A 21,569-nucleotide genomic window follows, 5' to 3' on the forward strand; every position below is an offset into this window, starting at 1 on the left:
GTCTGACCACACACACTTTGGCCATCAGTCTAATACATGTGACATTCCTAACTCAACCAAGAAAAAACAAGAAATAAAACAAAAAAAGGTCCTTGTGGTTACAACAGCCATTCCCTTTGTAGTGAAACAGTGGTGATTTAAGTGTTTCGTTTATGCTTTTTGGTTTGATGCACATTGCTCCAGCTCAGGAATAAAGGGAACAGTGGTTGGTATGGATTTTTTCCCCCTTCGTCTGCATCTCTTCTTCTCTGAGGTCGCTCCCCCTTTTTTTTTCTGTTTGTCCTTCTTCTCACACCTGAGCACACACTCCATAGCATAACAGTCATGTGAGGTGTGTTTGTGTGTGTGTGTGTGTATGTGTGTGTGACTGGGGATATAAAGTGTTGTGTGAGTGTGTGCTTTTTCCGCGTGTGCTGCAGTGTGTGCGTTCACCGGGTCCATGACTCAGACGGCCCTACCTACTCTGGGTCTCCGCTCGCCTCACGGACACACAGTTATAAACACACTCCTTGGCCTGAGGGGGGGGGGGGGGGGGGGGGGGCTTTCGTGGCTCAGTGGGGGGTTAACGTGGCCAGCAGGTGGGCTAGCAGAGTGCAGAGCAGCAGGTTGGCCGTAGAGAGGTGCAGCGAAGAGGCAGCGTTGCAGTCTTTGCCCGCCTCGCAGCGGGGCTGTTGGCACAGTAGCCCCTTAAACTCTGGAGGACAGATGCACTTCTGGTTCTGGTGGCAAGTTCCTCCGTTCTGGCACAGGAGCATCTCGTCATCGCAAATGTTAGCTGTGAGCGGAGATGAAGGTAGGCAGAGAGCAGCAGTGGGGGGAGGAGCAGTGCAGAGGAAGTGCAGAGGTGAGGAGAATGAGACGAGAAGTTAGGGAATAAAGAGGGCGCAGCAAAGTGACAGGTGGTAAAAGGATATTGGGGGAGTAAAGAGCACAGAGACGAAAGAAAAGGGAAAGACAGATGGGGGAGGATGGGGAGGAGGGATGTTTGGGAAAAAGTCATGATGGGAAGCAGTGATACAGGGGCAGGAGAAGAATCCAGGGCAGAAAGAACAAAGTAGAAAAGAAAGCAGGAGGAAGGAAAGAGGCATGATAAATTCTCCAGTCTTTGCCTCGGGGACAACAACAGGTAACACCTGCCTTTTTATGTTTTAGCAGCTCTTTTCGCCGTCGGTTTTTCTTGAGCCTGCACTTTCTCAGGGTCACATTAAAATCACGTGTGATGCGTCAGGTAATGATTGGAGGAACAAATAGCATCATTGAAATGCCATAAAAGGCATTAGGAAAAGCACAGGGGTAGTTGTGCTGCGCAAGATACTTGACCTAAAAATGTTCTGAGGGAAAATAGAGGATCAGGCTTCCATGACAAGAAATAATTACATGAGATAACATTTCTTATTACACCAGAGATAATTGGCTCTGCTGAATTGGAGTATTTGGAGTAAGATATCAAACCCAAGACATACTGTGTTACTATATACTACAGTGTGTCCCATATTATAATGAATAAATCCACATTGGAAATGCATGCCTGTGGAGGTTGAATGTGTGTGTCTGTGTATGTGTGTGTGTAGGGGAGGATCTATTTGTGACCGAGGCCCCCTGACTTCATGGTTGATGGTGGGGGACAGCGAATCCCTGTAATGGGGTTAAGGCGTGACAGGGTCGTCCATTAAAGGAGCAGGTGATGCTGCTAATGAGCTACATGATCTATTCCCTCAGGAGTAAGGGAAACACGGGTAGACTTGGAAAGCACAACATTTCTTAAACCCTGATGTTTCTGGATACAAACTGTCTGAATCATACTCACAGTGACAGCCTTGTTTCCAGTAGAAGCCCGGCAGACAGTCGTCACACTTGGCCCCTGCGGCGCCGTCTTTACACTGGCAGAAGCCTGTACTGTTACACCGGTCATGGACAGAACCCATCTGGTTGCAGTTACACTCTGAAGGAAAAACAACAGAGGGAGTCATACCTGATACCTGCTGGACTGATTCCCACCTCTTGTTATTTGTAATGTTTTGGGAATTTGATCATATGAGTTTTTGGGGGATTTGATCTTAATAGTTAAACAAAGTTAGATATTTGTATTCACACCACATGCTTGTCTTTGGTATCGAGGTGCTTCAGATCTACAGTAATGTCCATGTGGTGTTTCTTTAAATAGCAGAAATGTACCATCATGCTGCTGGGATTCAGACATATATATATATATATATAGGACAATTTTCAGCATTTGTGATGAATGTAAAGCTATCAGAATTACCTACTGTCATTCACAACCATTTCATTTTGGATGTTATCACTTGGTTTACTTTTTAGAACAGTCTCAACAAGTTCACTGACATAGTTTTCAAAACAGAAGAATGAAATCTTTCCTTTGTCAAGAAGTATCTCATATGTTTTTGATTCTATTCCAATAAAACAAGTTATTTTAATGGTCTGATATTTCAGAGGCAGATCATTGTGGTATTTGAACAGCTGAAGGTCTTTTTGTTAAAATAAATTATGCGTGAATTAAATTTTGTGAATTTTCTTGTGATTCAAATACCCAATCAAACGTCACAAAATCACATTTGCCCTCAGAAACGCGCTTAATCCTCCCTAACAACTGACATCAATAAAATGTTGATCATCTTTTAGTTGTGCTGAAATGCTAAGTGTGTTGTGAGATTCATGTCCCGTCAGTCTGACAGAGATTTTACCCTCAAGTGTTCAACTCTTAAACACGAGATGATATCGAGCTTCTCTTTGGATTAGGTAGAAAAAACTAAATTCTCTGTGTCTCTCTGATGTTGGCACATTATTGTCATTACAAATACATATATTTATAGAATCATCCTGATATCCAGATCAGTGATAGTTGGTAGCACGTCAGAGATGGATACAAAAATGGCAGAACTGCAATGCATTTGTCAGTTGACTGGTGATGAACCAAAATGTCTAATCATGACGCGATGTACGCTGATAGCTCATCTGTATCCAAGACCACATTAACTTATGTCTTTTAAAATGGGTAAACTATTGATTAAATTGAAACGGACTGAGACACCCAGATTACACAATCCCAGCCAGAGGTTATCTGTGTGTTTGTGGGTCACAGGCGTTAATACTGGGATTGTAAGTGAGTGTGTGTGTGGATGGATGTGAGGCTGTGTGTGCAGTGTGCGTGTGTTGGAGAGTGAGTCGTTTCTTGCATTGAGAGATGATGGTGTGCCCTGCTCAGTTTGCCAGTGTGCTGGCAGAAAAGCTAATGGGCCCTTATTTGTGCTGACTCCAAAGCCTGGCCCTATGTGCTCCCCAGGCCTGGCGAGTTTACCCTCCAACCCCCTGCAGTTCATCTACAGATGGATCCAAATCAACACCAGATTCTCACTCCACAGCTATGCAAACAGATGACCTCTTACTAGGACATGCCCTTAATAAGGTACTGAGTAAGGAGTGTAAGCAGTGTATCACCAGTAAATACAAAAAAAAAGGATGAACTCTGTGTCTTTGATTTGCTCGGTACTCAATTAGATTGAATAATTACTGTTACTTGTTGTAATTTGTAGCATTAAGTGTTTCTGACAGTGTTTGCATCATTGTTAGATGAACAGGATTGTACTAATACATATTTTACACACAGAGTAGTGGACCTTGTACAAAGACAACATGGGCAGTGACCCCTGACACCCAAAAAGCTGATGGCAGAAAAAGGTTGCTGCACCAGAAGAATTATACAAAAGGCTCGTAGGCCTACTTAGTCTGTTGATTAATCATGGATGTGTTTAAGCTTTAGCATGTAATAAACCAATCAAAGTTGTGTTTTCACCGGCTTCGGATTTCCTTTGTTACTTAACAGGATTACTCAAAATGTCCTTAACCGATTTCCATGAAATATTGTGGAGGAGTCAGATCACCCATGAAAGAACACTTAAAATGACAGTGAAATATTTTATAAAACCATGGTGCTCAGATGCATTGACTTGAAGACACAAAAATGTTTCCCCATAGGTTAAAATGTCCATTGTCTACGCTGACATGCCCATCATTATCCCCGACACACTCTCACTGTCTCCCAGTGGACTGACCGATGCAGACGCCCTCATCGTCCAGTTCAGCAGAGGCGTTGCGGAAGTATCCCAGTCTGCAGTGTTGGCAGTTCTGGCCCCTGGTGTTGTGTTTGCAGCTGACGCACGTGACGATGTTCAGGTAGTCGATGTAGCTGCAGCGGTTGGAGTGGCCGTAGCACTCACAGTCTGAAACAAAAGAGACACATTCAAAACCTTTTCTTTTGGGAGGACAGATCTCCATTTTTATGTTAATCTCAAAGTTTAAATGTTAGAAAACGTGTAGAGGGTTGAATTCCTTGAAGCCGCTGCATTCTCATAGGAGTTTTCAGTTGACGGCAGGAAATGATAAATGACCTGCACTAACAGATACTGTATGTCTGAAAGGTTTAGTTTTAACTGTCAGTGAACAAATGAATGGCTCTGTGTGTTTTATGACTCGTCTTTCTGACTTTATATTGGTTCAATAAAGACAAACCACTCCCTCTCCATTACTACACTCACAGGTTTGCTGAGTCTGCTTCACTGTGCTGCACTGATTACTGATGGGAATTCCACTATCCTGTGTGTGTGTGTGACTGTGTCTGCACTGGTGTGTGTGTGTATAATGCTTGTTTGTGTGTAGGTGCAGTAAAGGCATGTTCATTTTATCTGGGAATGCAATTGCATTACCAGATGAGTAGCTTATTAGATACACAATCCTAACTGAGGGAGTTTGAGTTGAGTGATACAGTACAGCTGCACAATGCGTTTTTTTTTTTTTTCACCCTGCACCTGGCTCCATGAAATCTCTCTCACCCCGATTAACCTGCGAGAAATCCTTACCCTCCTCTCTATTCGCTGTTTGTTCTGCATTTACAAAGACTTAAATTCTCTTTCATAACGCGCTGCGCAATCAGAGCGCATAATTAAATTTTCTCTTTGTAATTCATGAATTATCTGCGAGGATTGGATTGCAAGTTTTTACTGTACATGCTTGAACGCATGTTAAATTAAGACGTCATCCCAATTTCACACCCTGCAAGCAAAGCTAAAAAAGAACTAAGACCTTTTGTATAATTTTTCCTCAGAGAGAGAAATTAAACCCCTAATATAATTTACCAGAGGATCTGCTTTGTGCAGAGGGGTGCAGCGAGAGGTGGAGGGTTGTTGCTCTACATTCTCGCTGCGATTATCTTGGCTGAGGCTGGTACCTAATTAAGGTTTTATTAAGCTTTAGAAGTTGGCTGCAGTCGTGTGCTGCAAGGCATCACTGTCCTCTAAAGAGGCGTTTACCAGGCATGTTTATGCAAATACACATTTAAATGCACATTAAAAAGTCGGAGTTTAGCTGTTTAATCAGCCGTCACATTATTATTTTATTATTGTTTGGTTGATGATGCCAGCTGAAATATTAATGAGCTGGTTTAAAGGAAGCCAGCGCGAGGAGCACCATAAAACGCCTCACTCAGCACTGAGGGAACTGTGCGAGCGGTGGGGGAAGAACTGCCTAATTAAATATAAATGGCAAATTACTCCACAGACTAGAGAGGCAATGGGACATTGTTCCACAAATTAATGTTACGAGTCAAGATGCTGCTTTATTGGTATTCATCAATTGTGAATTGTTAACAGTCAGAGACATTTAAAAAGGTAGGAGGAGAGAGAGAGAGAGAGACAGCAGCCTGCACCAGAGTCTGTGAGGTTGAAAGAATAATGGTATAGTTTGCTAACAAGCATCCTGTGTAAAATCAATACACAGAAATGTCAGGGTGGGCTGTTGTTTTATGCTTCAATATGAACTTCCAGGCTAAATACTCACCTTGATCACGCACATTAAGCCGACACAACCAAGAGGGAGTCACAGATGCATAGAGAAAAATGAGCAAAGTAAAAAACAAGACATGAAACATGCAATGAAAGGAATTTTTCCACAGGCTTTATCCATGAAAAGGTGCAACAACGCTCCAGTCAAACTAAAGGACTTAACAATCCAGTGATCTGAGGATCTAACCAAGCCCAAGTCTCCCCTCTGGATCTACAGACCACATGCTGCTCATGTTGGTCTCTTACCTTTGAAATCATGGTATATGATCCCCAACAACTGTCTGGCCTGGGGCTCTCCTGAGATCAAGAGTTTCAGAAGCCCTTGAGGGATGAAGGAATCTCTGTGTAAGAGTCGTCTGTGCATCATTCACCGTGCCAGTCATATACAGCGCTAAACCTTCACTCAGACGGACAGGCTTCATCTGTTGAAAAATATTCAACTACTGCGGAGAGAATGTTTTAAACCCGAATTGAAAACATTTGGTATGATTTGTCTCAAATTTCCGTCCGCAAAATCAATTTATACATATAACTAAATAAAAAATGATGATAAAATTATAAGATTTGATTCCACGCTGATGATTCAAGGAAAATACAGCCAAGAAAATTACTCAACAGTCGGCTCAAATTATTGAAATCACAAGAACATATGGGTTTAATGATTGAATCCCAGTTAAATGTTCAAATTGTACCTCTTCTATTGTTCCTTCTCTCTCTGTCTTCACACTCTCTCTCTTTCCCGTTTCTAAATGATGAGCTGTACTACAAAATCTTCTTAATCAATGCAGGATTATATCACAGACGGTTTTACCAAACTAAATATTACAAAGACGACTGACAAGATATTCAAATGTTGGGCAAAACCTTTCCTAATATAGATCCAGTTCACATCTTTTGATATAATCTAAGTGTGTTTACAAAATTATCACAGAAGTGTCATAAAGTGCAATATTTTTATACTATTTATAAACAGCTGATCAGATAAGAATATTTTAAACTGAAAATTGAACAATGCTCTCACTGTTCTGAACAGTGTAGATATATATAGGTATATCTCAAGAGCATCTTCAATGTCAAATCCATCTTTCTTTTCTGGTGTCCCCCCCCCCCCCCCCCCCTTCATCCTTCTTTCTGCATTTTATTTCTTGCCCTTCAGTGTCAGTCACTGTCTCAATTAAAAATAAGACCCGACTTTTGGAACCAAATAAAGATTTAGCCTCGTACCTTACGCTGACTGACAGGTTATCATGTAGTTGAAGAAATAGATTTAGAGACTTTTGTTATTTCCAGTTTCCATCTTTCACTGTGAAGTGTCAAAAGTTGAACGCGTGGTAAAAGTGTATCTCCTGCATATCTACTGCTCTATATCTATGATTTAATATACATGTTACTACCACTACAAGTAGAAGAGATACCTCTTTTTTGAGCCTTTCTCTGTGAAAGCTCCTCCTCCTCCCTTTTCTCCCCGTGCTCAGATGAGGTCGTTGTTTTGTGGCCATGTGATTCATGTGCCCCAAAACTGTGGGAGACTGAAACGGCACAATCATTTCACATAATGAGCAAAAACATGAGGCAGATTTTATGACATGATAACCACCACTCAACTACTTACAGAAGAGATACCTTCTCTTTTTTCTCCCCGCCCATGTGAGGTTGTTGCTTTGTGGCCATGAGGCTCATGACTGTCTTGTGGGGGACTGTTACTCATATGAGGAAATATTTATGTCTATTTTCCAACAATCTAAACATATCTTTAAAACTAGAGTGGAACTCAGTAGAGCGTGTACGTCTCACAAGGCCCAATATCCCTGTTAAACTCAAGCTGGCTCCCATTGCACGTACTGGTAGATAGCAATACTCTAGGTGTACAGGATATTTGTCATCTAGATCCACAAATTCTTCCCTGAGAAATCTGGGGAAATGTCAAAAAAGGCCTGTCTTGCAATTTAGGAGAAAGTGAAAATACATTCCTGGATCCACACCAAAATGTAATAGTCTTTTTATCACTGACCCATACCACATTCTATCACCAAGTTTTTTGTTAATCCTTTTAGTGGTTTTTCTAATCTTGCTGACAAACAATTTACAAACAAACGGGTGAAAACATAAAATTCTTGGCAGTGGTAAAATGTCTTTCTTTTTTTTTCTGTGTGAGCTTAAGCTACATTCATGTCTGATAAAAAAAACTATATTTTACTCAATATATATTCTAAATGCAACAACTATATTGTTGAACAGATACAGATACATTAATTTATCCTTATTTCTGTAATTGTTAAGAATGTATTAATCTACAGGGAAACGATTCCACCACTTCATATAAAACTTTCTCTGGGCTTCTGTTCCCTGTGGTCAGATGAGGTTGTTTTGTGACCATGTGCGTGATCCTCAGACTTGTGGGAGAATGAAACACCACAAATATCATCAAAATAACAAGTTATTTTAATTACATATCTACCTTCTTTTTTTTTTTATTGGATGGATTTCTTCGGCTCCAAGGTTTTAGTTAACGGAGGCTCATTATTTCTCAGTACAGTGAGTTGAACTTTTATATTTACTACCACTATGTCCAAAACAGATACCTTTCTTTTCACTGGCCTCCTCCCCGTGCACATGGGAGGTCGTTTTGTGGCCGTGAGTCTCATGCACATGCTCCTCAGACTTGTGGGAGACTGAAACAACATTAATGTAATGAGCAAAGATCTAGATACATTTCTGCCACGCCCATGTTTTCCCTCTCTGAACGATTTGTGCAGTCTAAAATATAAATATGTAAAAAAAATTTTAAAATTAAAATATTATTTGCTTGGTCTTAATTAAGTCTAATTATAAATAGGTTTTAACATTTTATTATGTTAATGTTCATTTAACCGTGTACTTTACGTTTTTATTTAAAGAGAAATGGTTTGGCATAGTTTCTAATGTCTGTGAGTGTTGTAGTTCTTTCTTAATGATGGACATTAATACACTGTAATTAAACTACAAACAAGACCAACATGGAACGGATAACTGAGACTACAAACACGGCAATCAGAATTGATTGCAGTACACTCTGGAAAGAATACGATACCTATCATCTCTGCTTATAGTTTATGAGGTGACGTGGCCTATCAGAGGGTTAATCTCTTCGAGGCAACTTCACCATATCTTAAATTATGGGGAAGAATGTCTGAGACTCTGGTCTTCCTTCATCTTTTGCATAGGTCTTACATTTAAAGTCTTGATAGTCTTCAATTCAACTTGTTGAAATCTGAGGTTAATTTGTATAAATGTATCTACTACATATTTTCACCTTTCCTAAACTACAGTTTTTATAATTACAAGGACATTGCTACCACTACATATGGAATAGATACCTTTTCTTTCTCCATGCTCCTCCTCATTCAAAGGTGATGTGGGTTTGTGTCCATGAGTCTCATGCAAATGTTCCTCTGAAACAACATTAATGTTTTGAGCAAAAACGTTGATATATTTCTGCAGCTATACCACGTTTTAGTTTTTGGGGCACATTTTTTCTCAGAATAGTGTACTACATTGCTCGTGAACTATGGTCTATAAAATTACAAGAGCATTGCTACCACTACCTTTCAAATAGATACCTTTGATTTCTGCTTTTCTTTCTCCATGCTCCTCCCCATGCACATGTGCTGTTGTTTTGTGGCCTTGAGTCTCGTGTGCATGATCCTCAAACTTGTGCAGGACTGAAACATTCATATAATGAGCGAGACATATTTCTCCTGTTCCTGTGTTTAATCTTTTTAGGTCCCCTTTCTTTCTATATACAGTGAGGACAAATTGTAGTAGAAATGTATTTATGTTTACATCCATGCTAGTAAACTATATTATATGTAATCACAACATTACAACCACTACATACGTAATAGATACCTTTCCTCTCAGCATTTTTGTCTCCATGCTCCTCCCCATGCACATGTGATGTTGTTTTGTGGCCATGAGTCTCATGTTCATTCTCCTCAAACTTGTGGGCGACTGAAATATTCACATAACGAGCAAAAACATATTTCTCCTGCTCTCACGTTTTAGTTTCCGAGGACCCAGAGTAGAGGTTAAATTGTAATCAAAATATATCTACTACATATCCCCGTCCTTGCTAAGTAAACTACACTACATCAAATTACAAGAAGCACTACACATGTATAGATACCTCTGTGATCATCCACATGCACATGAGAGGTTGTTGTTTTGTGGCCATGAGTCTCGAGTATGTGCTCCTCAGGCTTGTGGGGGACTGACACAGAAATGATCATCAACATAAAACTCACAATTCAAAAATCAATCTGCTGTTGTTCATATGTAACTACACATGAAAGAGATACCGTTTGTGTCTTCATGTTTCTCTCCATGGTGGGATAATGTTGTTGTGTGCCCGTTAGTCACATGTGCGTGTCCCTCAGACTTGTGGGAGACTGAAACACCACAATTATCATGAAGACACAATCTGTATGCTGTTCCCTAAGCAAAATAAACAATAATGCTACGGCACTACGGTTCTATAAGATTGAACTATAACTGTACTACAGCTTTATTAAATGCCTATATTTTTCTATGAGCTGGAAAGCAAAAGTTTGGGACTGCATCGCAAACTTCAACATCTACATTTGCAAGGTCCTTGTGAAGATAATTTTGAGTTCACCTTTTCTTTCCTCCCCGTGCTCAGATGAAGTTGTTTTGTGGCCATGCGTCTCATGCACGTGCTCCTCAGACTTGTGGGGGACTAACATAATCACAGTTTTCCATCACATACCAGCACATATTCACACAGTATACTTTGTTTTAAGTTGTCATGAGCCCTTTTTATTCAAAACCTGCCGATTGTAGCGCATACTGAAAGTTTATCTACTGCATACTTATATTTCTACAGATACACTACATTGCAACTAGAAGAAATACACTCCCATTCACCTTGTCTTACTGTATGTGCCTCCTCGTGCTCAGATGAGCTTTTGTGGCCATGAGTCTCATGTCCATGTCCCTCAGACGTGTGGGAGACTGAAACACCACAGAGTTACAGGGGAGCAGTTTTTCTTTTGCCAAAATCAAACTCATTCTGGACGTTTCTACCACTATATGTAACAGAGATACCTTTGCTTTCACCTACTTTCTTTATGAGCCTCCTCATGCCTTGTCTCTCCGTGCTCCGATGAACTTTTGTGGCCATGAGTCTCATGTCCATGTCCCTCAGTCATGTCAACATGTCCTTCTTTTAGGGAAACTGAAATATCGCAATTGTCATGAACTTTGTTACCAAAAACATGAAGTAAACGTTTTTTGGGGTATTTTCTCAGCAACCCAAAAATGTATGTGAACAATGTGTCTCAATTTTGGGATAAAAAGACAAACCCAGATAAATATCTGATGTTTCCGGACCTTAATCTGCAGGGATGTATTTTTCATTGTTATGTTCCAAATGTAACATGTTTTGGAAGTTTATCTACCCAGTATCAATTCAACAATGGAGTCCAGGATTATGCTATGAGGGTTGTTTTAGTTGATTTTAACATATTCAATTAATGTTTAATTTAATTCAAACCTGATATTTTCAGGTTCTGCTACAGGGAGGTTTCTACCCCTACATGTAAAAGAGAAACTTTTATTTCCACCTACTTTCTTTCTGTGCCTCCTCGTGCCTTGTCTCTCCGTGCTCAGATGAACCTTTGTGGCCATGAGACTCATGTACATGTCCATCAGACTTACGGGAAACTGAAACACCACATTTGTCGTGAACTCAACAAGCAGAAACATGAAGTAAATGTATTTAACCTTTTTCTCAGCAACTTAGAAAATATATATCAACAATATGTCTCCATTTTTTGATAAAGGTACAGGTTCAGATGAATATCTGATGTTTTTAATGTGCAGGGACTATTTTTTTTTACTGTAATGTGCCAATATAACTCGTTGATGTAGCTATTTATCCAAAGAACAGCATAAAATCTACAAGGTAGTCTAGGATTCGGCTGTGTGTCACGTGTTCTTGTTAATTATAACATATTAAATGAATGTTTAAATTAATTCAAATTTCTATCAAGATGACAACCCCGCTATAGGTTCACTATATTGAATCTATAAGTACATTGCTCTACCGCTACACGTGAAAGAGATACCTTCATGTGCCTCTTCGTGCCTCTTCTCTCCGTGCTCAAATGAGGTTGTAGTTTTGAGGCCGTGAGTCTCATGCACATGTCCCTCTGACTTGTGGGAGACGGACACACCATGTTTGTCTTAAACATAAAAAAAACCTGCTGAGGTACATTTTATTTGTGCTGCTTTGACTGTAAACTGCAAGTTTATCAGCTGCACATCTATTGTCGACTTCTCCACTACATAAAAAAATGAAATAAAGATACCTTTCCTTTCAGTGTGTCTTTCATTCTTGTCCTCTGTTTCGGATGAGGTTTTGTGGCCATAATAAGTATTTACGTGTCCTTCAAACATGTGGGGCGCTGCTGAAACAACAATATTGTCGCTGACATAACAAGCATAAACACTTTGCTGTTTTCAGGCCCATTTTACATACTGAATTGCTTAACTTTTCCTCGTGGGAACAGTTGATCGGCTGCTTATTTACTGCAGCACAATTACTGTTATTTACATTATGTAAATCTAGAATATCACCTCCTCTATTCTAAAACCAATACCTGTCTTTTCAGCTTTTCTTTCACTCTCTGCCTCGTGCCTTTCCCCAAGTTCCTTTCATCAAACTAAAAGAGAGCACTACTACTACAATGCCTATAATACCTTTGTGGCGCTCGTCCTCACCGTGCTCAGATGAGACTTTGTGGCCTTGACTCTCGTGTCCGTGTTCCTCCGCTTGATGTGGAACTGAAACACCGTGATTGAAATCATATGCAAAACTTTTAACTACATTTCTACTGGTTCCATTTTTTTTAGTGGACCACTAATAAACAACAGGTAAACTACAGGTAGCTACAGCCAACACTACAGTAGAAAAATCAACTACCTCTTCTTTCTTCATGCCCCTCCTCCTCTCTTCTCTGCCCATGATCAGATGAGGTTATTTTGTGCCCATGAGTCTCGTGTCCCTCTGATTTGCGGGGGTCTGACACATCATTGACATAACAATGAAAGACATTTTATGAAATACATTTTACAAGTTATTTTCTAAATGTATAACCACGTGAGCACTACTACCACTACATACAAAACAGGATACCTGTCGTTTCAGCGTTTCTTTCTGTGTGGTGGGGGTCCTCTCTGTGAGCAGATGAGGTTGGTTTGCGGCCGTGACTCTCGTGTACGTGTTCCTCAGATTTGTGGGGGTCTGACACCATCAAAAACACTTAGTTAAATACATTTTTACTCATAAATATATTGTTTAAAAACTTTTCACCCCCCTTCTCTTCAGTCATTATCAATGACCTCCTTTCTTCCTAAAACTACAAGTGCACTACTACTACTACTATAACAGGATACCTGTCCTTTCGGGTTCCCTCTCTTTGTGGTGGTTGTCTTCTTCGTGAACAGACGAGGTTGTTTTGTGGCCATGACCCTCATGTATGTGTTCCTCAGTTTTGTGGGGGTCTGACTCATCAAAATCTTCATTGATATAAGAATCAGAGAAATATTTTATGAAATACATTTTCTGTACTGTCTTCGCCTCTCTAAAAAATATCCCCCCCCCCCCCGAAAAAATAATAATTTCAAACTTATTTCTCAGCAGCCCTAAATAACTGTATTTCTTCTATATTTTCCTTCTCCTCCCCTTCCGCCATTCTCGACCAAGTTAATTACCGCTCACCAAGTACATCTTTTTAAACTACAAGAGCATTCTACTACTACTACATACAAAACAGGATACCTGTGCTTTCCGTCTGTCTTTCTTTGTGCTGGTCATCCTCCCCGTGTTTAGATGAGGTTGTCATTTTGTAGCCATGTCTCTCGTTAACACGTCCCTCAGACATGTAGGGGTCTTAATCAGCAAAATCGTCATTGACATAGGATTCAACAGCTTATCGAATACGTTTTCTATGCGGTATTAGCAGTCCTAAGCAACTCAAGAATATATTTTTTACTTTTATTAAAAGTAAAATTTGAGATATAAACTACAATAGCACTACAGCCACTACAGACAAAACAGAATACCTGTCCTCTCAGCTTTTCTTGCTTTGTGGTCGTCCTGTCTGTGATCAAATGAGGTTGTTGTTTTGTGACCATGAGTCTCGTGTGCGTGTCCCTCAGACTTGTGGGAGACTGACTCACCATAACCGTCATTGACTTAACGCACAAAAATTCAGATTAATTTCAGCTCTTTAACATTTCCAGGCTACTTGGTCCACTACAGTTGGCTACAGTCACAACTACAGACCACAAGGGTACCTTTTCTCTCAGCTTTGCTCCCTGCATGCTCCCCCTCCTCCCCCCTTGTCTCTCCATGCTCAGACAAGGTTGTTGTTTTACGGACATGAGTCTCATGCCGGCGTCCTTCAAACATGTGGGGGACTGACACACCACAATTGTTAATAACTTATAACACCAGACATGTTTTTATGCATTTCTTCTGTTCCTGGTTTCCAAATTTGGCTTGTCAGGGAAGTTTATCTATTGTTTATTCCGAGCAGGGGTTCCCAACTTTTTACACTCTCAAAATAACCGTGACAGAGACTTGCGACCCCCATTATCCCTGGAGGTGGTCGACGCATACAAAGGATTTGAATTTGAGCTGGTTTGCGAAAAAATATCTCCTACGTGCACATGTCGAAATATGTCCTGTGGTGCTGTAAATTGACCTGCTGGAAGTGATGCTCTCGCTAATCTGTCATAATCACCTTAGGGGTCATGCGAGGACAACGGAAATGGGAAGACTGATACCATATTGCTTTATTTGCAGTTAATTTTTTTTTAGCTAAACGGCTTTTTGTTGCAAGTTTTCTTATATTTCTATATATCATCAGGGTTTACTGCCCCAGGGGGTCCCAACCTACTTTGGGAACCACTGATTTACAGAACTACAGTACACCCTAGTATGTTAATCAAGGAAAACTTTGCCTTGACTACTTATAGAGAATATACCTTTCTTTTCAGCTTTTGCTTCTTCCTCCTTTTCTTCCCCATGGTGAGATGAGGTTCTTTTGTGACCGTAAGTCTCATGTACATGTTCCTCAGACTTATGGGAGACTGAATCACCACAAATATCATTAAATAGCAAATAAGCTACTTATATGGGCTGTTACTGACACCCATATGAACTTGGTAATTTCTTCTTCTTTGCTTTGGGAGTCTAGATGCTCTCGCTGCATCTTTTCCTGCAGGGCATTATGACGTGCATTGAACTTCCGCACTTTGGCACGTTTAAAGCCATGAATGTAATTGTCTTTTATATCTTTGAATCAACTTGCAACTGCTTTTTTTTATTCGTGGTATCATGCACGATGCCACACTGGAAAGACAGCGACGTTTCTAACACATGACTAGCATTGGACAAAAGACAGAAAGCAGACCTCCTCTTCTGGCAATGGGAAATGAGTGAGTTTACCCATTTTGTGTGAAAGAGTTATTATTTTTTTTTGTCTTGTGGAACAAATTCCTTGCTTCTAGTCGACAAGTTGAACTACTTCATATATTCCTACAAACTACCATTAACTAGTGTTAGCTACAACCACCAGTGCACTACATACTAAAGAGATACCTTTTCTTTCAGCTTCTTTCACCTCCGCTCTTTTCTCACCGTGCTCAGATGAGTGTGTGGTTCCGTGGCCGTGTACGTGTCCCTCAAATTTGCGAGAGACTGAAAAACCCATAATTGTCTTTGACGTAACAGGCAAATAAATTAGATAAATTTGATTAAGATAACAACCACATGAGATACCTTTGCGTTCAGCTTTTCTTTTCACCTCCTCCCACTCCTTCATTATTTGCCAGTACACAGAGGAGGATGATGTTTTGTGGCCGTGTGGTTCATGTACTTGCTCTTCAGACATGTGGGAGACTGAAACACCACCATCATCATTGATGGAGGAGGAGAAAACATCTCATGTGATCATTTTAAATTCTCTTTTCGGACCAATTAATTGTTTTTTTTTATTTTGAATTCTTGCTCTTCAGCTTCACACAATGTCCCAGAGTTCAACTGACAACTTTTAGGGTTTTCACTTCAAGCTGTCAAGCCCCATAAGTAAACTACAGTATATAAGTCTACAGGAACTTGATGAAAGGAACACGTCATTCTGTCTAGTTTTCTCCTGTCTCCTGTCTCCGTCTGCAAAGATGACGTTATTCTTATGTGGCCATGAGTCTCGTGAGAATATTCCACAGACGTGTTGGACCGCTATCACACCACAGTCATCATTAACACAACAAGAACAGATATCGTAAGAGACATTATACGTGCTCTTCCCTCAGCAACCTGAACAATAGGCCCCCTAATAGTCAGGCTGAGGCTGCAGCCGGTGGGTAAAGATTACTGATATCGTCTGCCATTCTTCTCTCCTCCCGTCTTCCCTGAGAACTTGTTTTCCTTTCCTCTTACTTTCTCTCTATCACTCTCTCTGTCAGATATGTGGATTGCTCCATCAGGGGCATCAGCCCCGGGCTTGGGAAAAAGCTGTGAGAGTAAAAGGAGGCATGAGAAACTCCTTCATCACTTTCACTCTGGGTGTGAAAGGAATGACATGCACTTCCTTTTATCTGAATGTCATGGAATTTTCGGAATAGACAAAGGGGATCTGTCTGCCACTTTATTTTTGGTGTTCTATTTAACCAAAATCTGAATATTTACTGGATGCTGTAGACTTTATGATTCAGAATTATGATACAGTGACCTCTGCTCAAGGGTGTATGTCTTCACGTGGAGATTTATTGTTTCTCCTGGTGATACACTCATAGAAAACAGCTTTTTCTACATTTTTAATTATCTCCTGCTCAACTTTTTCTCCGCCTTTTCCCCCTTTTCTTTCTATCCTCCACTTTCCCAGAGGGCTTTATGTCATTCCCAGGATCCTTTGCATCGTTTTTAAAGCAACAGTGTGCACGAGTGGAAGAAGCAGAGATGTGAAACTAGTTTAGTTTATGTATTAAGCTTCCTCTACCTTTTTCCTTTACTGCAACAAATCGAAATACCACAAGCCTCCTCACAGGGCGACTAAAGATACAGATAACCAATCGCACAAAGCGACCACACCATGCACGTCATTGAGGGACGAATGATTACCAGATCGCTAGAGACTACAGTGCTGCATGCTTCCATCTGTGTTTCCCCTTGAGGTATTTTTGCACAGGCGATGTACTTCTACAGTTGCTCATCTTCAGAGAGGGGCATCCTGCAAGCATCCTGGTCCCCTGCGGAGCGTCCCCCTTCAGGCTATCTCCCGCCCACTCGCTCCCCTTCATCCCTCCCCCTCCCGGGGGCTCCAGTGAGACGGGATGCCAGCAGCTGTTCTCACAGCACCCTGGACCATTTCACACAACTGGCATCATGCCATCATTATATCTCATCAAAGTAACCCCTACCCACCTCTACTCTCGTCTACCCTTGCCCCCACTAGACCCACACTCACACATCTGTCATGGCTGCACACACACAACGACACACGTGTATACACACGCTGTCTGAAAAAGCTCTAGTGGGAAAGCAGGATTCTGAATAACAGTTGTTTCAAAGGCTGATGTAGCACAGCAGTGAACATAAATGCATTTAATCTCAGTAATCCATGCTGCCTCGGGGGCAGGAGTGATTCGAACTGTTCTTGGCATTAATCTCAGTCAGCTCAGCCCGAACCGTCTGACATCAGACTCTGGAAACCTGAGCATTCGGGGTTCCCGTGGCTCTACACTGACTGAAGGAAGGGTGTGTGTGAGAGTCTGTTGGGCTTAGTAAACCTTGACAGTGATGGAGCTCTTTATCTGCTCCCTCGCTGGCAGGTTGGCACCGCGCCTAAACCAGCAGAAAATGACCTCAAACAACATGCAATCATTTTATTTATATCCCGACTCTTGATATATTAATGCTGCCCCCCGACCAACATAGTGTTATAATGTGCCGCAGTTCGCATTAGAAGTTAAATTCTGGAGAATGTTTGGGGCTTAGTCCTGATTCTGTCTCTTGTGTTACCTCTTCATATCTTTTCATCTCTCTGCTGCTACACAATCCCCTCACTGTCTCTGACTGATGGAAAGACTATGTCAACTGAACTCAGACGTTCACAAACCCTCCATTGCCAGTGCTCACACACCCTCTGGTTTCTCTCTGCAGCCTCAAACTGCCTCTCTCGCTCTCACTCACCCACATTAACAAGATTGCACAGTCACTATATCAATTGAAAAAGCGTTTCTGACATGCAATATGATACCGGGCAGCGTAAAATGATTAGAGCTTGTATACAAGGGCATGTTAGCGACTCGAACCTCCTGAAAATTGTCCATTTCAGAAGAGTTCAACACCATAAAAACCATCACGCTGGCGGGAAATGAAAATGATCTCCTGATTCTAAATGAGATTATTCTATTTTCTGGGGGCTCCACTCTTTATGTACTGTCTGCTAAAGCTGTGGGTGTGTAGTACCACCTCTCTCCCCATGCAAGTGTTTTCCCTCAGTTTTGACTCGACTTGTGTGAGTCTGGAGATGGAGGATGAGCTCTGCTGTGATTGGATGATGGCGATGATTAACAAAAAACTGCATGATATGCAGACTCCTTAGGGACAGGGTGAGACAGATGTGAGTGTTTGGGGATTGTTTCTGAAGGTGTGAACTCTTCTGGTGTCAAGAAAACTCTGAGCTCCTCTGATGGAGTGGCTGCCGAAGGAGGGAGAAAACTCTGTTGCAACAAGAAGTGTGTCAGGTTCTCCCATGGGTGCCAGTGAAGGCTCAGACAAAGGGCTGGTGGGTAACACATTGTCTCTAGCAGGGCTGAGCACCCTGTATCTCTGCTTTCTGCCACCGGTGCTCCGGTGTCTGTTGCATCAGTATGAGGACAGAGAATGTAAATGCAATGAGGAATGAGCGGGCTTAGAAATTAGCATAAGAGATGCTGCCTCAGATTGTTTATCCAAAGAAAGCCTAGTTTCCTTTTATTTTTTTCCCCCTTCAAATGTACACATACACACACAAGTATGCACTTTCCTACACGCAGAAGTGAGAACACAAAATGAAAGTGTGATTTCACACTGCTGAGATAGGCTAAACTCAAAAAGCTGTTCCATGACCCTTTCACTGCTGGAAAAATTGTTGGGTGCTTTCTTCTGTAAAACATGGCGATTGTTAAAGGTGTGAGTATTGTTAATATGGCGGTGAGAAGGAATCACACAGTGTTTGTCATTGTGTATTACTGTTTTACACTCACAATATTTTGCATGGATACTTGCACGCACATTTTTACATGTCTAAATCTGAGAGATGAGATGAACACAGACAAATAATGTTAATGTGCTTCTTGCACCTTCACAACAATTACTCATCTATAAATTTCACAGTGTGCAGTGAAATGTATGAATACATTTAACAAATGTTCCCTGTTTACGCTGTTCTGATGTCCTTACTAATACAGTGTTTTCACTCATATAAATCTAGAACGGTTTGGTGGCCACATTTTTATTCAAGATTTAGTTAATGAGAGAAAATACACAATTGTAATGCTGCACAGTCAGCCTTTTAGCTGCACCCAACAATGTGTTGCACCATGAATAAATGTATGGTGTCCAGTTAATGTTGAGATTTCACTGCTGGGAAATGTCTACAGTAAATGACAATTAGGATTTCCAGATCCACAATTCTTACCTAAAAAATATGATGAAAACAAGACAGGCTACAAGCGACATTATCACACCACAGCCGCAACAAAAAAAAAAATTCTGACAGAACAAATATCATCGAGCTCACTCCACATCCAAACAAGTGTCAACAAATAATTCTGCTCCCTAAACAACAGTGGGCTTTCCACCTGCTTTGGAAGTTATATATTTTAGCAGTGATGGAGAAAGCCTCGACCAGGCATAGAAAAGTGGGATTATTACTTTGCAGGGGTTTGGAGCACAAGTATAATTATTTTTTAAAGCTCTACATCATCAATATAACTAGTAAAGTTAATATACTTCTAACAATCAATGTCCTATGGCTCTCTGTCATTACACAAATGACATTACTGTCCCATACTACCTAGTTTAAGTGTCTAAGTGTTCACTTAGATCAGAATGATGGTGAGGATTTAGAGATCTGACATGTGAGTGTCCACTAACAGAGCCGCTGAAAGCATTGGACTCAGACTGTAGAATAATAAAATATGCAGAGGGCAAGGTCTTAGTGTCATTTTCAGCCATGCAACAGCGCCATCACTCTCTCACGCAATGCATCATCAGTGTAAGCTCATTACGTAATCCTCTAACATTTTGCCTGTCTGTCTGTACAGATGGACTGACTGTCTCATGACACACTCTTTGGCACACACACAGGCACACACACACACACTCACACAAACACTCACTCAAGCGGGCATACAGTGTCAGTTAATGCGCGCTCTCCGCTCCGACCCATTTTAAATGTCTTCCACCAAAATGCATTTGCATATGAGATAATTTTTTTGCTTGAATAATATAGCCAGAGACATTATAACAATAATATTTAATTCTACCTGTCAGTCTGGGCATACTCATCATTTATTACCAGAGCGTGCAGCATTCATTTAGATCCACACTAATGAAGGCATTGAGATTCGGGACCGGTTAACCAGTTTTCCAGATCAACCTAATGCTGGCAGGCTGAGTGACGGCATGGATGTTATTAATATGTCACATGATTTTCCAGACATGATCCAATCTCTCTCAGTCTAAGGCCAAGTCCAAGCTTCATCAAAATGCAAGGATTTCCACAGAAGGGAGTGAGATGAAGGTGGTGCATGGATAAGACTGTGGTCGATGTAGTGCACTACATCATTAGTGCATGTGAGTTTGCATACGCTTATTAGTCTCCGTGTGTGTGTGTGTGCGAGTGTTTGACCATGTGTGTCTACAGCGCTTCTGCAGCTCTAGGATCTGATTTTGAATGAATAGATGGAGCGGGGTGATGTGGGGTCACGGCGTCTGGATAGGCAGATGACCGGGTTTTAGGATTTGGTTCCTCTGACCTCCCCTCCCCCTACTCGCCAAACGCCCATCTGTCCAGATGACCAATGGGTGGCAGGCACTGTGGATCAGACTCTCTCGCCAACAGATCGCTAATCCTCATCTGAGCATGCTCACTGACTTAACTGGGGCAGGGACCTGACAAAGCATCGCGACTGCTATGACATGAAGTCCAACCTGAACGATGTTGTAATGTTTATCCAGTTGCATCTGCTTGGGCGACACAGACCTAAATCAAAAATCGTATAATCGATATTTAGTGTGAAATTACACAGTAACAAACTCTAAACTGAGATTTGCATTTTGTGTTCCCGGAAAAGCTGCTGAAAATTATGATTTTATATAACCAACCTAATGTGGATGATCAATTGAAAAATCTAATCCCAGGCTGCTTTAACACTTCTACACAGTTCACTGATGAAGTCAACACCCTCTTTACATGTGCTGCTGTGATATTTAAAACTTCAAACGCATCTATGAAAACAGTTTAGAGGATATAGTACATTTAATAAAAGTTGATTACAGGGCTCAAGCACGTCTTTAAAACCTGTGTTCTCGCAACAGAGGATGGCCGCTTTTCTGCTGCTATAGAAACACCTAGGGCATTTCTTATTAAAGTGTGG

General features: G+C 41.0%; 1 protein-coding gene across 1 annotated transcript in view; it reads right to left on the bottom strand.

The window, feature by feature from the left end:
* Positions 1-551: 551 nt before the first annotated feature.
* Positions 552-21,569, bottom strand: part of ntng2b (netrin g2b) — a 64,055-nt gene continuing 43,037 nt past the window's right edge. The window contains exons 5-7 of the mRNA XM_053411323.1: positions 4,071-4,238; positions 1,808-1,942; positions 552-775 (exon numbers count right to left, since the gene is read on the bottom strand). Of these exons, the coding sequence (XP_053267298.1) occupies positions 552-775; positions 1,808-1,942; positions 4,071-4,238 (527 nt within the window). The remainder of the gene's footprint in view (positions 776-1,807; positions 1,943-4,070; positions 4,239-21,569) is intronic.

Source organism: Pleuronectes platessa, chromosome 19, assembly GCF_947347685.1.
Source record: "Pleuronectes platessa chromosome 19, fPlePla1.1, whole genome shotgun sequence".
NCBI classification, from domain to species: domain Eukaryota; kingdom Metazoa; phylum Chordata; class Actinopteri; order Pleuronectiformes; family Pleuronectidae; genus Pleuronectes; species Pleuronectes platessa.